The 18,181-nt window shown below is 39.6% G+C and overlaps 1 protein-coding gene across 1 annotated transcript in view; it reads left to right on the top strand.

The window, feature by feature from the left end:
• The first annotated feature begins 7,012 nt into the window (after window positions 1-7,012).
• Window positions 7,013-18,181, top strand: part of septin9b (septin 9b) — a 127,157-nt gene continuing 115,988 nt past the window's right edge. The window contains exon 1 of the mRNA XM_067459504.1: window positions 7,013-7,204. Coding sequence (XP_067315605.1) covers window positions 7,180-7,204 — 25 coding nt within the window. The 5' untranslated portion in view covers window positions 7,013-7,179. The remainder of the gene's footprint in view (window positions 7,205-18,181) is intronic.

Genomic DNA, 18,181 nt, shown 5'->3' with positions numbered 1-18,181 from the left:
TTACGAATCAGTGTATTGATTCATGATTCGGATAGCATGTCAAACTGTCAAACTGCTGATATCAATTGACATTGGTAATCCGAATCCTGAATCGATATGCTGATTCATAACCGTTCTCATTTTTAGAGGAGGACGGAGGAGGATCCAGCCATCCACAGTGGAGCATCCAGTCAGAGTCCTGCACGGGTCCGATTTTGTAAATCTGCACCCGCCCGTACCCGCGGTGCGTTAAACTGCATCCGACCCGTTTTTTCGACATGGAGCACTAATTAAAATCCGCACCCGACCAGACAAGCTTAAAATAGAACCGACACCCGACCTGCAACCGAAAAAGCATATAACATTATATAGGCCTACACATTTATTGCCAGGTCAAAAGTAATTACAGCACCGCGTCACGTCTTTAAAATTTAAACACCCCGCGGGTACCCGAACCCATGCAGGACTCTGCATCCAGCACCATCGCATGGCTCCGTGAGGAAGAGCCTCTTGGCTGACTGAGGACCTAGCGGCAGTGTGTCCAGGAACCAGACCAAGAATTCGTTTTTTTTTCTTCTATCCACTCATCTTTGTCATTCCTTGCACTTCCGTCTCCTTTTCTCTTTTCTCGACTGTTCTTACCCTCAGGATCTGCATCAGTAAAGGACAATGGAGGTATGTGAAAGCAGGGAGGGCGAGACAGAACGGCTGGGCATTACACTGGTTTCAAATCATCTTGTAAAGGAGCTCGGAAGTATAAAAGGGGAGCAACAACAGTGAAGGATGAGAGAGGACATGGCCTGGATTAAGGCCCCGTCCACACGGAGACGCGTTTAGCTGTATACGTATACATTTTGTACCGAATCAGCGTTTCGTCCACACGGATCCGGCGTTTTAGAAGCATGCATCCTTTATATTTTTATATACTTGATATTTTTCGAAACCGGGTCCCAAAGTGGGTAAATCTGAAAACGATCATCTTCCGTTTTCGTGTGTACAGCGAATATTTTCCGAATATTTTATTTTGTTCAGTCCGTATATTTTCTGAAACGTTGTATAATGTCATCACACTACGTCCAGCACGGTGAAAGAGTTGAGGGATACAACTACGGGCACTGGGCATGCGCACATCAATATCGCACCATTTAATTAACGTATCTGCATTGTTGTAAGGGTATGTTTTGGGTTGGGGTAGGTGTAGGCATTAATAAAACACATATGTTAAGTAGCAAATGTATTTATTGTTATTTTATTGTGAGATTTTGCCTCACCTCCGACCACTGCTAGACCCCTGCTAGCCACAACTCTTCTTCTCCGTTTTTAGTGTATTTCTGTGGCAGAATTACAGCGCCACACACTGGCCTGGCATGCAAACTACATTGTTTTTAGTCCGTTTTTGTAATCTCGTGTGGACGCAGACATTTCTTGAAACGGGGAAAAAAGATCGGATTGGGAAAGCGCTGGCTTCGTGTGGACAGGGCCTAAATTGCTTGTTTTGTTTACTGTTTTGTTTTGTTTTATGCTTTTGTTATTTTATTATGTGTATGCACGGAAGTCGTTGGTGAGGAGGCTGGCGTTCTACGTTTAGTTAGTGTTTGTTTATTTATTAAAGTGTTAAATGTTCGCTGCTTCCCGCCTACTTCCCATAACTACGAACTTCATTACACTCGCAATTCTGACATTGTAACTCCCAATTGTTACAAAGATTCTATTTGCTGCATGGTGGCCGACGAGATAGCTTGGTATCGTTTGAGAAATCTGTAAAATATTAGTTCACTTCAAATTCAAAATTTCCTGATAATTTTTCTCACCCCCATCTCATTCCAACATTCCAAGATTTTTCTCGATATAATGGATTTATATGGCAACCAACGGGTTCAAGGTCCAAATCAATGCAGTTTCAAAGGGCTTCAGAGGCGATCCCAGGCAAGGAATAGGGTCTTATCTAGTGAAGACATCTATAATTTTCTTTAAAACATTTTTTTTATATAGGCAACTTTTAATCTAAATTTCTCATCTTGTGCAGCTCTGCAGAACGACATGGATTATGTAATCATATCAGAAAAGTCACGCTAGATGTAGCCAGTACCGTCTCCGTGTTTACAAAGCGCATGTGTAAAGAATAATAAAAAACGCATTTTAGCACAAAAAAAAATGTTAAACAACGATGTCGGACGATTTTGAAATTGGAGAAGTAGTTTGATCTGGTGATTCGATCACAGGGGGGAACTCCCTCGTAAATCCAACTTGCCCACTACAGGTAACCTCTGGGGACCTCGCAGTGGTCTTATCAGCCCTGCACATGACTCCCTTCGAGCCTCTACAAACTGTGGAGCTTAAGTTCCTGTCAATGCTCCTGGTTGCTCTGGTTCCGATTAAGAAGGTGGGGGACCTGCAGGCATTTTCGGTTGATGAAGCGTGCCTGGAATTCGGGTGGGCTAACTCTCATGTCATCCTGAGACCCCGGCCTGGATATGTGCCCAAGGTTCCTACCACTCCCTTTAGGGACCAGGTGGTGAAGCTGCAAGCGCTGCCCTTGGAGGAGGCAGACCCAGCCTCGGCACTTCTCTGTCCAGTACACGGCCTTTACGCTTACGTAGACAGGACGCAGTGCTTTAGGACCTCAGACCAGCCCTTTGTCTGTTACGGAGAAAAGCAGAAAGGGAAGGCTCTCTCCAAGCAAAGGTTGTCTCACTGGATAGTGGATGCCATTGTCCTGGTTTACCAGGTTCAGGGCTTGCCATGCCCCCTTGGGGTCAAAGCACACTCCACTAGGAGCATAGCTGCCTCTTGGGCTCTAGCGCGTGATGCCTCACTGACAGACATCTGTAGAGCTCCAGAATGGGCAACACCTGACACATTCACCAGATTTTATCATCTGTGTGTGAAGCCTGTTTCCTCGTATACACGCCCTAGATGGCCAGTAACTGGACACGCTCAGGTGTCTTTGCTCGCTGCACCATTCCACTCTGCAGACTGGATGTGTGCGCTTATTTGCTCAGGTGAGCCAACCCGAAGGCCCTGAGTTCCTCTATCATTGATGATGCCGGCACCAGAGTGCATGCCCGAATGGCCCCAGCCTCCGTGTCCATGGTTCCCCCGCAAGCCAACCGTCACGTGTATTCTCCATGGTAAGTCTCCTTGAGAGCGTGTCTTCCCTTGGCAAGACCCTTGCCACCCATGAGGTTAAAATTTTCCACCTGCGGCTGGATACTCCAGGCTTCTGCCGTAAGCAGCCCATACATGTGAGTCATACATGTATTCTAAGTCCTCCTAACGGGCAGGCACTGTAGCTGTGTCCCAAAGTGAAGGGTGCGCACTTCGAAGGCCATGCACTTCGGAGGCCAGGTCAGGCCACGCCTTCAAAGCGCACGAAGCGGCACGAAGGGCGAACCGAGACACAGGGTTGCCAGGTCTGAATAATAAAACCCCTCCAATTGTTATTCAAAAGTATCGGAATCACAGGCAGAATGGGCCAAAATATCCCAAAATGCGGGGCGTGGGCGGTAGAAATATTGCTTAAGTAAAGACAACTTAACCTGTGGACTATAGGCTACAAACACCCCAAAGCAACAGTAGCCTAAATGCAACCCTATTCCAGACTTGGCAACAATGAATCAAGCGTCGTTAATGGCAGGTTGTGAAAACTGACAGCGGACGTTCGTGAGGAGATTTTAAAAAGAGAAATGGAGCATAGCCTATATACAAAATGTGTTTTTTTTTTTTTTTTGTTTGTTTTTTAGCTTTTTATTGGATTTTGACACGCGTCAAAGCCTGCGACGATGGGAGACAGGACCATAAGCATGTAAATCTGTAGCGGGTTAAATATTGTCAAATTGCAAATATTAGTTAAAAGTTTATTTCTTATGTTAAATGTAACTGTTACAATATATTTTAAACATTTACGTCCAAGTCTTTCTTTTTTTTAAGTAGGTCTACTTATTTTTCAAAAATATCATGCAATATATTCACATAGCCTATGGGATTTAATATTTATATTTTCCAATATATTGCAATATATTGAAAGCGGCAATCATTTGTATATTTTGCAATATATTTCATGAATATATAATATATTTTATAATACCATCAATATTATTCCATATATTAAAATATATTTCAAGAAAATATATTGGTAAATATATTTTCCTTTCGTAAGGGCGAAGTCCCGCACAGGCCTTACCAGAGTCTGTAATGTGCATTATTCCCCATCCCGGTCCAGCTCCAGCTTCTCCCGCTCAGCGCAATGAAAGTGTATAATATTAAAATTGATAATTAAAATTTCTGTTGTTTATGATGTTAAACTTAAGTTATATTATTGGTCTATAAATAGGCTAGTTGTAAAAAGCCTACTTTATTGTATAGACCAATTTATTTTCGTTTACACATTTTAAATTACATGACAAGAAAATATATGTATAAACATATATAAATGTGTTTAATGTATAGCTACAAATGATAACGTGCATTACAAAAATAAACAATGTAGGCTATAGAACAACCACTTCTCTTTAATTTAGCCTACGCTTGAAGTTAACGAAAATGAACAATAGACAGCAGTTTCTTTGTTTAATTTACAAATAACTTACATAAAAAATAATAAAAAGCTAATAATAGCCTAACCATTTAAATTGTTCTGTGTCGCCACGCATTCAGCCTTTTGGAGGATCGATCTTTCGGTGACCGTCGTCAGTGATCATTCATTCATTCATTCATATAAAAACTTTATTTTAGCATCTAAGTCAGCAGTTTTCGTTTATTTGCATTTTTTCTTATAGGTAGTTCTGAGTGACAGATATCACATTTGATTTAGCCTATATTTCTGTGATATTTGTTTTAGCTACGGTGTTGACAGTAGCCTATAGGCTATAAGAAAAATAAATGATTGCACGGGCAATTCCTATCCAGTGTCTCTCTTTCTGTAAGGGACATTTAAAAGATAGATTCTGGAAGCAAGATCTAAATTTAGCTGGATGAGTCGGGTCGGAAATAAAATAATTTATAGCGGGTGAGCACGGAGTGAATTTTGCGCGAGCGGAATGGAGCGGTAGCGGGACGAAAATTCACCCCCGCGCAGAAGGCTATTTAAAGAAAGTGTATGAAAAAAAGAAAGAAACAGCGAAAAGGGTGAAAATGGACTGATTCCTCTTCTTGAGAGAATGGTAGAGAAATAAATAGCATTTAAAATTTGGGAAATTAAAGTTTATCTTGGTTGCTCAGGGCAGGGAAATGGGAACTGTGCAAATGCAAAACACTTTTATTAACTTCAAGCGCTTGCGCTGTTGTGTTCAATAGTATCCAGGCTACACTTGAGTTACCGACCGCTATACCGTCTTTAACTGGGAAATCTGATCGAGTGCCGCGGGAATGCGGACCAGTCAAATCCTGTAGTCACCAGTGTGGTATGAATTCTGGGATAGGGAAGGCTGCGAAGTTGTGGGAAGGTTCCATCTGCTGTACCCTTCCTTTGCCTGAGAACCGAAGGGCGCATTTTAAAGTCGCTCATGAATTACGGCAGCCTTCGTCGCACCGCTGTGACGCAATTGCACTTCAAATGTGGCCTTCAAAGGTGCAGCTCTCACTTTGGGACAGCCTTCGTAGTGCCGCTGTGACGTAATCGCACTTCAAATGCGGCCTTCAGAGGGTGCAGCCTTCACATTGGGACAGCCTTCGTAGTGCCGCTATGACGTAATCGCACTTCAAATGCGGCCTTCGAAGTGCGCACCCTTCACTTTGGGACACAGCTTGTGATTGCATTTCTCCAAGTGGGATATGCCTCCCAATGAACCTTGGTAGCTGAGACGGCCCCTCGTCATGTCATCCCAGGATGCTAAAAGACAGCCGCTGTGGCGTGATTAGATTGGGACCCCATTTCGTCAGTACTGACGTAACTTGGAGTGTACTGACTGAAAGGGAACGTTTCGTTTACCTATGTAACCCTCGTTCCCTGAAGGAAGGGAACAGAGACGTTAAGTCCCCATGCCGCATCCGCTGTACCACTGGTATGGTCGAGTAGTCGGCCTCGCTCCTCAGCAGGTAACATAAATGCTTGACTGCAATGCAACGCTGTTTATACCCACTCAGTGGGGCAGAGTGGCATTATGCATATTCCACAGACCTATGACATTTTCATGTCTTTGGATAATTTTGATTGAGATTGAAGGTGGGTTTGGGGGATGGGGGGAGTACTTCTGCTTACACAGTGACCTTTCCGATGTGGTTACAAAATCCGTATAGCATTTAGGTTAAAAAGTATATGGCTGATGTTTTCACTATAAGAGCCTATTCCTCATGTGGGATTGTGCAGAACCCTCTGAAGCCATTTCAAGCCCTTTGGTGCTTTACATCCAACGGTGGTTGCCATCGAAGTCCATTATGTGAAGAAAAATCCTGGAATTTTCCCCTCAATTTTTTTTCCTTTTTTCGACTGAAACAAAGACATGAAATTCTTGGATAAGATGGGGTGAGTCAAATATCAGGAAATTTTAATTTTGAAGTGAATTAATCAAAAAATAATAATGATAATATAAAAATAAATAAAAGAATATTAAATATATTTGGCATCTAACTTATAATGCAGGTCCTTATAAAATTAGCATATGTGATAAAAGTTCATTATTTTCCATAATCAGACTATGATATGAAATATACAGCCGCCACTCCTCCCTCTGTTGGTATGTTCCGCAGTCTATGGCCCTTCCCCAATGCTACAAAGCATTATCTATACTTTTATTTACTTTTGTTCTTTAAGTGAATTGACTTAATTGACAGCTAGTCTTAATATATATATATATATATATATATATATATATATATATATATATATATATATATATATATATATATATATATATATATATATATATATATATATATATATATATATATATAGCCATCAAATCCCTCTTGCAGCTTATGTGTATAAAGCGCGCTCCTGGCAGATGTGATCCTATGCGCGCGCCCTAGTGTTATCACGCCACGCTCTTTGCCAAGTGGAATATACATGCTGGCGCTCTTCAGACAACAAGAGCAGCGCGCGGACTGCACGTGAACGGATAAAGGGACGCCAAGCACTCACTCGTCGTGTATTTTCCCACAAAAATAAATTAAATAAATACAAAAATAATTTTAGTTAAATAAAACGTGAAATCTATAGTCATTGTAAAACAATAGTGTCATTGAACTAGTTATTTATTGAAGATGAAGAAAACAACTTCGCATCAAGGTAAGATTTTCAACTTTCATTATGCGTATACAGTATCCTGTGTGGCTAGAGTTTTTAAAGTAATTACTACATTATCTCTGTTTCTTCTTCCTGCTCACGTTATCTTGAGGCTTTATTAAGAGCTCTATAAATATATCCTCAAGCACGAGACCAGCTGACTTCTATTCCTAAATGTAGGAGACACTTAAATCAAATGAGAAAATAGAGCCGCATCAATCAGATCACATGTTGAACCCGAAATTTATGCTCTGTGAAATAGCTGTATGTATAAGCTAATTGCCTGAACATGATTCAGTGAATTTTGCATTATGGGAATATAGGCACAGTATTTCATACAACTCATACTCAATATACCATGATATGCATTTTTAGGGTGCGCATATCTTATCTGAATGTTGAAAGTGATAGTTGTACAATTTATTTATTTATTTATTTATTTATTTATTTATTTATTTATTTATTTATTTATTTATTTATTTATTTATTTATTTATTTATTTATTTATTTATTTATTAATTTAATCTCATGAAAGCAACTGATAGTCCAGTAACTGAAGCCATGCCAATTGAGCCGTTTTGTTAAACACATAAATGGACCATCATGAGCTATTCAAGGGGCCATATAATAGTTAGACATTAAGTCACTTACTCAGTACATCTTTTATATTGTTAAAATAGCCAGAAGGAGAATCAGTGGTCTAGATAGTAATGGTCTTTTCAGGAACTACTTTTATAGAAAGAAATCAATTCAGTTCATTAAAGGTAGGGTAGGTAAGAATTGGTTAAAAAACTGTTTTTCCAAATTTGTTTAAACTTTCTTTATATATCAATACATAATTAAAATGTAAGTACTCTGAAAATATAAATTATAAAAATTGACTGTCTGTAGACCTCTCACGACTGTTTTAAGGATAGCTCATTAATCAATCAATCAATCAATCAATCAATCAATCAATCAATCAATCAATCAATCAATTAATCAACTTTATTTATATAGCACTTTTACAATCATGATTGTGTCAAAGCAGCTTCACAGTGTCAAACAGGATAATATTGCAACAAAATTAGATTTGGCTGTACAGTCGTTCAGGAGAAAACAGTGATGTTATCAGCTTATTTTAATTTATCATATAGTGACAATGTTGGCAGATCTGTATTATAGTTTATAGAATTAAATAAGACCTAATTCATACATTTTATTTGTATATTTAGTTGAATAACTTTGATCATAATTGTAGTGTCCCCAACTGAGCAAGCCAAGCCAAAGGCGACAGTGGCAAGGAACCAAAACTCCATCAGGGTGTGATGGAGAAAAATAAACCTTGGGAGAAACCAGACTCAGTCGGGGTGCCAGTTCTCCTCTGGCCTATTAACACACCATTTATGATTATTATTCTAGCAACCTTACAGGTCAGAAATCATATTAGATCGGAATATTCAAAAATTCAGGGTATCACACAAGAGACGGGTTTATTTAGGATGGTGCGTCGATTACACAAGAGTATGAATACTTGAAAGATTGGAGTTATTGCGCCGGAGAGAGGTTTTTTGAGCATTATTTCCATTCACTCCACCTTCTCCCTTCTGGGCTCCTTCCAAAGCCACGCCCCCAAAATATATGAACGTGCTTAGCTGACCCAAGGGGGTAATCTAGCACTCAGAAAGCGTACCACCCATTGCTAACCAAGCCATCACCTGCTGCTAGCGTCCCATTGACTCCCATTCATTTTTGCGTCATTTTGACAGTGAATAACTTTACATCTGATGCATTTAAAGACCCCATTTGTCCATTGTTTATTCATAAAGAAACACGACAATGTATAAAAGGCTCCATTATCTTGCATCTTACACTATTACCCCGTAGAAGCTGTTTTTGTTAAAACATGTTAACGATTGCGTCATAACCAACGCGACTAGAGAAATTACCGTATAGACAGGAGGAGACGCTCGCAGGTAATCTTTTACTGTCTATGAGGCAGTCGGGGGGACGTGGAGACATTAAGTCTGATAAAGTCAAGGGAGAAGAATGGGGAGACGCCCATAGTGAGCAAAAAGCAACGGGACAAAACATTTAAACAACGTGATTCAGATTTCACGACGCACAACTACTAGAAGAAGACAGAGACAGGTTGCTCACGTCACATCTATGTCGTCAATCTCCGATGCTGCACAGTCCTCTCAACCATCAGGAAGGGAGTGCTTCTAATTGACTTCACTTTTCACCGTTGACGTCTATGGGGTCGCTGTGTCCATTTCTTTTACTGTCTATGAGCCGACCGCTCAGCTGCCAGGAAGACGCAATATTTACCTGAGAGGAGCGGAGTGGATGTAGTGACATCATGTCAGGATCACATGTACCGTATTATCCGGACTATAAGTCGCACTTTTTTTCATAGTTTGGCTGGTCCTGCGACTTATAGTCAGGTGCGACTTATATATCAAATTTAATTCATACTGACTGACAAGAATAAACATATAGCCGGTGTTTATTGCATATTAAAAAGTCTAGAGTCATTCGATTTTTATACTCTCTTTTCAGAGTACTTACATTTTAATTATGTATTGGCATATAAAGAAAGTTTAAACAAATTTGGACAAAAGTGTTTTAGATCATTCTTACCTACCCTACCTTTAAATCATCTAAAGGTTTTGCTTAAGCTAAACGTATTGTGTTAGAATATATGCAAATCACATTTTACTAATCTTTAAAGCTTTAAAATAGAGGTGATATGTGACCAAAACCTCACTCTTAGAAAAGTCTGTAAAAGAGGCCTGGTGTACTGTTAAAATGGTTAAAAAAGGAATTTTCAGTATTGAAAAAAAATATTTCATTTTGAATTAAACATTGCATTGTGTTTAGGGTTAAACACACACACACGCGCACACACACACACACACACACACACAGACACACACAGACACAGACAGACACACACACACACACACACACACACACACACACACACACACACACACACACACACACACACACACACACACACACACACACACACACACAACCTTGAATTATGCCCTTGCAGATAATTGGCAGTAGCTTCTCCATTTTCTTACAGTGTGATGTTCACAGAATTGTTTCCTAATGCCTAAAGCTGCTAGACAAGTTGAGTTCTCCTGTAAAAAATATTTATGAGCATATAATCAGAGTGATTTGATGGTTTACATTATAAGTGTGATGGATTGAGTAATAAAGAAAAGTCTAGATGCATAGATGTCACATGTCAGGTGCTCTTCTATCAACACAAGAATGGGGATGTTGATGTTAAAGGAATAGTTTACCCACTCAAAAAATAAAATTACCCTATGATTTACTCACCTCTAAGCCATTGCATGTATATATTACATTACATATTACATATTTTACTTTATAATGTGTTAAATATGGATATTTTTCGTACACCAACATATTAATTTACTTCAGAAGGCCTTCTTTAACCCCAGAGCCATGTTAAGTGCTTTTGTAATGGATGGATGCACTTTTTTGAGCTTCAAATGTTGGGCTGCCATTATATTGCTTAGATTAGCCAGGACATTTTTAATATAACTCTGATTGTATTCGTCTGAAAGAAGAATGTCAAGTAGACGTGATTATATGTATTGCTGTGGAGAGGCTATGGCTTGAGGGTGAGGGTGAGTACATTTTTGGGTGAACTATTCCTTTAAGTGTTTTTTGGAATCCTTAATAATTTTCAAAGATTAAAAATCTCCTACACATGCAGACTGTATGTTTTATCAAGCAGTTGCTTCCCTCATCATCACATCTACTGTGAAACTTCCCTTACTCCTTTGCAAGAGTGGAATTTACATTGTAACAGGAAGTGATTCATGACTTATTAGCTCTCTGCAGTCCGTTTCCACTGCTGTGAGCTATGAGTTTTCCTGGAATGTCATTTTTTCTACAGTTATGCAGTCTAGACTTTATGCAAATAATTATTTATTCATGAATAATATATTTCTATGAACTAATGGTGATTCTTTTCAGAATAACTTTATTCGCTCTCTCTTGCTATGACATCATATGCTGCTGGCCCATAATGTTATAAATAGCTCTTGAAGCATGCAGCTAATGCATGATGTCATGACTGAAAGAGCTTTTGAACAGATGGAGAAAAACAGGTCATGTTGTTATTGTTTTTTGCTTATAGGTAAGTAATTCTGCATTAACATTTAGCCAAAACCACAAATTCCAGATGCTTGTTAGGCGATTGTTCCTGAGGCTGTTTCCATAGTCCTGTTGGCTGATGGAGCCTTTCTTTCATGATCTCTTCTACAGTATGTTTATCATCACAGATAATCACAAGTGTTGCATGTTCATTAAATTAGAACCAATGTAAAGAACATTTCAGGCAAAGTATGGTCCAGAAATATATCGAAGCTCCAGGCAAAATGTCACCATATTTGCCTGATTAGTTTGATGTTTTCCACCCCATGGAGTTTTTAAACCCTCTAGATTTGTTTTTTATTATTTACCGTATTTGATTACAGGCAATTATGATTCATGGTTTGAACAAAGCTTTACATTTAGATTTACATTCTCATTTGTAAAAACACACTTAAAAGTTACATATAAAAATGGCCTTAGTCTTCAGTTATTATTGTCATAGCTGCCCAAATCATTAGCCATTATCCAAGATGTAGGTGTGTTTGTTTCTTCAGTAGAACACAAATGAAGATTTTTAACTCCAACTGTTGCTCGTATAAGGCATATCAATGGGGTGTTTTCTATGAGAGCCACTATGAGAGAAAAAAACATATAGATATACGGATCCATATTAAATGCTGTGGCGACACATTGATGTCTTAAGACATGAAACAATTGTTTCTGCAAGAAACTGAACAGTATTTATAGTACTTTTACCTCATATTCGATAAATCTCATCTAGTATTCCCAATCCCATTACTTCTGTCGAAGAAGGTCAACAACCTGCCGCGATATATATATTTATATATATAGTCTTTAAGTCTAAACCTTCTGGTCAGAACTGCTGGTAACGTGAAAAGACCTAATGCTTAAAGACTGTAGATTGCCTGGATTGTCATTCTAATTAATAGTTGCGTAACTCTCAAGGTCATGCTTAGTGCTTTCATATTTAAAGTTGTGTGCTCTGCCAAAAAGTGTGGCCAAGTCTGTGGCCAAACTCCACATGAGAGGAGTTTGTCTCAGTCTGCTGCTGTAGATTTAGACATTAGCAATTTGACCAGCTACATGTTCAAAGAAGGACTGATTTTCCAAACTGCACAATACTGACTTAAAGGGGTGGTAAAACACAATTTCACTTTTCTAACTTTAGCTAGTGTGTAATGTTGCTGTTTGAGCATAAACAACATCTGCAAAGTTACAGCGTTCAAAGTTTAAAGCAAAGGGAGATATTTGCTTTTAAAGAAATCAATTTCTAAGGACTACAGCAAATGGCCAGTAGGGAACTACAGCATTTTCCTCCAGGGTTGGTGACATCTCAAGCTCCATTATTTACATAAACCCCTCCTCCGAGAATATTAAAAAAGAGGGACAAGGCCATTTTTTTTTTGCTGTGGAGAAGAGTTGTTGTAGTATAGTTGCCGACGAAATGCTGTTCCGCTTTGTTCAGTTGGCGGGGGAGATACACTGTAAAAAATTATTTAGAAAAAAAGTTACCTGGTTGCCTTAAAATTTTGAGTTCATTGAAATTAAAATTCTGAGTTAATACAATGAACATTTTTTGAGATTCGACAACCTTTATTAAAATATTATTAAAAGATTTTGTAAGCATATTGGGTAATAATGTGTGTGTTATTTCTGATGACGCAGAGAAACATGCCAAATTGTGCTTTTTCATGATTTATCACATTTTTTATGTGGTTCAGATACAAAAATATTTTGAGTTTCTATTTATTAAACTAATTTCCTTCATTGTATCAACTCAAATTTTTAATTTCAATAAACTCAAAATTTTAAGGCAACCAGGTTACTTACTTTTTTAAGTTAAACCAATAAAAAACACCACAAATTTTTTACAGTGTAGGGATCAATGGTTAAAATAGAATGTGAACTCTGTCCCTCATAATTATTACCCAAATCTTGCTCTCTGTGCTGCACATTTTATGGAGGAAAGCTCACAATCGTTGAGTTCAATGCAGGATTAGCACAAAGGCTTGTACTGAAAGATGGAGCAGTTCCAATTTTAAAAACAGAAGCTGTTTACGCGCCACAACCTGTAAGTATTAGAGGTGTCCCCGACTAAGGATTTACACATTCAAATCAGAATTGTCTAATCTTTCCATGTTCGACTGATAGTCAAATCATCTGTGTGTGTGTGTGTGAATGGGTTGGGAGGGGCACGACACTAGTCAGCAGGAGGGTAAAACTATTATTATTTTCCTTTACACACTGCAGCAACAACTTTTGATAAAGCGACCAAAACTGCCTGCCAACTGGCAAACGAACTGACAATGGTTTTCTTATAGGTTTAAATTAAAGGTAATGTGGTGGATAAACATTTTAAAAATACAGAACACAGATATATAAAAGAACAATTTGATAATAAACCTAAAAAAAAAAATACCTGCCTAGAAAGGAAAATAACCCTTTAAATGTGCGTTTACTTAAGCCGATTGTGCCTAAAGGGGGTCGCACACCAGACGTGAAGCTCAGCACCGCTTCTCAGATATCTCACACCGGACGCGCACATTATATGCGCGCAAGCTCAATTTTGAATCGACTTCTGACAGTAGAGCTCCATGATGGGTGTATCTACTAGCACAGGGTGAAATCAGTATGCACTTTGATGAATTGAGGGAAATGTTATATCAATTGAATATAAAACCTTGAAATGGTGCTCTGTGGCTTGCCAGGATTTTAAACAACTTTATGAGTTGCCGAGGACAGGCGCCGTATGCCGCCGCCGGTGTGTGTACACTCATTGAAAACAATATGTTCGAATTTTAAAGGCACGGCACTGAGCTTTGTATTGCGTACGGTGCGAAGCTCGGCACCCTTAAAGGGGTCGCACACAGACGCGAAGCTCAGTGCCCTTAAAGGGATTGCACACCGGATGAGAAGCTCAACATTGCACCACGTCTTTAAAATATTGAGCACTCCTATATTGCCAAAATGTTATGATCCTCGTTTCATAACACCCCCGAAGATTCAACTGTGAGATCGGTGGTCTAATCCGGTTCCGAATATTGATGCGTTGAATTTTCAACTATTCGGGGTCACCCCTAGTAAGTATGATTTATTTTTTGTTTATGTGTTTTCCTGTAATAGTTTGTATTGTTAATTGTAGGTTTTATCAAGGAAGTAAACAAATTAAAACACTGATTGGCTCTGCAAACCAGTTTGTTAACCCTTTGACACATACAATCATATTCTATGCTGGTCCCTGGAGCGTACAATCACATATATGTGATTAGAACGTTCAGTGATTAACTGCCAAATTAAAAAATGTAAATCTGCTTTAGCGCGTTGACTGGCGCTGAGCCACAATGAGTGAGAGACTGAGTGAGTAATAGACTGACTGAGCTCATTGTCTTTTTAATGATTATTTTGGGTTTCATATACTTCAAATTACATTACACAATCATAAAAATGTCACATATATCAGGAGAAGTGGATGATCCTAGGTTGTAAATCCAGCAGGCCCCATCTCCATCAGTGTTGTAAACATATAACGGCGGCGCGGACGCCCACAGCCCATGATAACTTTACCGATCAACTAACATGATCATTTTCTACCCTGTTCCCTCACATAATGTTGAATTCAGGGTGATTGGGACACTTTTCCGAAGTCATCTCAATGCCAAAAAGTGTCCTAATCACCTTGAATTCACCCTATATCAGGAGAAGTGGATGATTTTGTGTTCTAAATTCAGCAGGCTCTATCATTGTAAACATTTTATGGTGATGTGGATGCCCACAGCATAATAACATTATACATAATACAACTAACACAACCATTTTCGACCCTGTTCCCTTACGTAATGTCACATGACATACAGTATATCAGGTGAAGTGAAGATGATCTTATATTGTAAATCCAGCAGGCTCCGATTTCCTGTCAGTGTTGAAAACATATAATGGTGCCACCCCGCCCCGCCCACAGCCTGTGATAACTTACCGATAAACAAACACATTCGTGCAAACACATGCACGAATCACAACGCACTGGGCCAGCTAACCAGTCCCATTGCATATTTTTGAGGGACCGGCTTCTTAGAACACGGAAACGATCAGACCTTTTTTACAAGGAGGGAAAGATAAGTATAGAATAAAGGTAAAATATATGAAAAATAATGCATTTTTTTAAACAAAGCATGAACACGTTACAGTGTACCTCGCAAACACAATCAAGCCTTCAAAATATTGTGTTTTACCATTCCTTTAAGAAGGAGTCAGACTGTCAGTCCCCTGTCAGACTCTCGAAGCCACTGAGGACTCGACTGGATCTGGGACCTGAGGTTTGGATCTAGAGCTCGAGGAAATGGAGAGTGAGCAGACGGGCCTCGCCCTTTCTCTCCCTCCCTCTCCTGAGTATGCGTGCAAGACAGTTTCCTTCAGAGATGGTGTTTACACTGCAGATTCTGACTCTGAGGATTTTGGGCCTGCTTTAGTTGACAACGCTTTCTCACCTAGTGGCCAGGAAGTGCAGCTTTCTGCAGCCAGCTTTGAGCTTATTGTGGTGCTTTTACATGCTACTTGACTAATGCAGCAGCCGCTTACTTCACCAACCTTGTTGGTCCTGTAGAGCAGGGCTATTCCACCATCCCAACGGTCGAAGACATCTTCAGCTTCTTCTTGGACATCTTGCCCCCTCCTTCACACTAAACCCTGCAGGTCTTTGGCCTTACTGGAAAGTCCTACATGGCAACTGGTCAAGCAGACATGACCCTTCATTCTATGGCAATTCTTCAAGCCTACCAGACGGATGTTTTGAAGGAGAAAGACGAGGGCGGTGACTGTCAAGGACATTCAAAAAGCTACAGATTTGGCTTAAAGAGCCAGCAAACATACTGTGCATGCTATAGGACGTTCTATGGTGGGTGTACGGTGGCTGCAAAACATCTGTGGCTCAACTTTAGAAATACGTGATAAGGAGAGGCTCTTCCTTTTGGACACCCCTGTCTCTCAGTTTGGGTCGTTCAGGGAGGCATTCAACACAGTGGTTGACAAGATTCGATCCACCAAGTCCTAGTCAGCAGCTCTCAAGCAGTTTATGCCAAGGAGAGTTAGGGAATATTCTAACCTCCTTCCCCTCTCAACCCAGAGAGCACTTCTTGGAGTTCAGGATGGAGTTAGCCGGTAGGAGGAGTGACCCAGTTCACCCCCCACCAGCCACAATTTGGGGAGCCCACAGTAATCGTCTTCCCTGCCAGTGGACCCATAGGCGTCTTGAGCTGAAGCAATCAAGCAAGATCACTTCAAGCTTCCCCGGCCTTTCATGGTTGAGACAGACGTGGTTTTGTGGTTCTACCCACCTCTCACTTGCTCTCCTTATCCAAACCCTGTCACATTTGCCACCCAGCTCGTTTTGATCTGCAGGGCTCCCCGGCCCCCAGGCGCAGATAGATGGAGACACACTAAGCTTTCTCCCCTCAACTCTGATTGGTTGGTTGCCTGCTGTGGTGGAAGAAAAGTACAAATAACCAGAGCCATATTTACTTTAGTAAAAGTAGAAGTACTACAACAACAACCCTTCTTATGTAAAAGTAAAAAAGTACTTGATTTTAAATGTACTTTAAATATTAAAAGTAAAAGTACTTGTATAACAATTTATTGTCTTAATGTCTATATTCTAATAATTAAAAAAAAGTATAATATCTGTTTTAATTAAGTTAGTTTTGGGTTAATGTAGGCTTATTGTGCGTATCATCTGTTGCCCAGTTTACATTCCGACTCACAATATCAGGGTGATCTAACTTGACAAGCCAGACCCACATCAAGATGTTTGGTCTGGAAACACACCATTTACAGGGCTCAATTCGAGGGGCGGGATAAACGGTTGTCTTTCAAACTACCTCTGCACGCGATAGGATAGCGCTACAACCAACCAGAGCAACCAAGGTGAAGCAGAGCTAGTTGAAATTTAAACTTTCACCGCATCCGGTCGGCAAAACTCCAAACACATCTTCCCTTCTTAAGAATGACTTCAGTGCCGTTCTTTGTTCTTTTCTCAGAGAAAAGCTTAACTCCAAGTCTTCCAGAGTTGCAGTCAAAGCTGATTTGAAAGACCGCCGTTCGCGAGATTCTGAGTTGACTAGAAGCCATAGACAGTAAAAGAAAGCTAGAAGCACGCAAGCGCAACTCTGCCGTCATTATGTTAAGCCCTGCCCACCGACTCTATACACGATGTGATTGGCCCGACCGGAGTTTGGCATTTACAGCTCAGAAGGGTATTGAGAGTTGCTAGACGACACTCGCGGGCAGATTAGATTTGCTGTGCGTCAATATTTCTAGGCTAAGGGTGATCTGCAGAGTTAAATATCAATATTCAGAAGTAACATTTTCATCAGCTTTAATGTATTTAAATCTTCATATTTATGAGGATTAATCTTAAATATAGGATATGCTTCAGCTTTCCTTTTATATTCTTAAATTTGATCAATAAATTAAATTAGAATAACGCTATATGGTTGTTAAATTAAATAATTTACACTGAAAAATTACAACTGCATTAAATAATGTTATGATTGTTTTAAATATATATTTTTAATACAAATAAGAAACGTTGGAAAAAATATTTAAACATGAAACTAAACTACCAGTAGGTGGCGGCAGGTCTTAATGAGTGGTCATTGAGTCGGTTCGTTCAAACAGCTGATTCGTTCATGAATGAGGCAGTCGTTTACGAAACAGGTCACTGAATCTTTGATTCAACCGATTCATTCAAACGCTGAATCATTCACACAATGCTGTGAGATGCGTTGTGGTTCTGATGTGGAAAATGATCTGATCTTGGAAATATTTTCGCTGCTGTAACAGAGC

The sequence above is a fragment of the Pseudorasbora parva genome, chromosome 12, assembly GCF_024679245.1.
Source record: "Pseudorasbora parva isolate DD20220531a chromosome 12, ASM2467924v1, whole genome shotgun sequence".
NCBI classification, from domain to species: domain Eukaryota; kingdom Metazoa; phylum Chordata; class Actinopteri; order Cypriniformes; family Gobionidae; genus Pseudorasbora; species Pseudorasbora parva.
The sequence above is the reverse complement of the archived record's forward strand: the minus strand, read 5'-3'. Positions and strand labels throughout refer to the sequence as shown.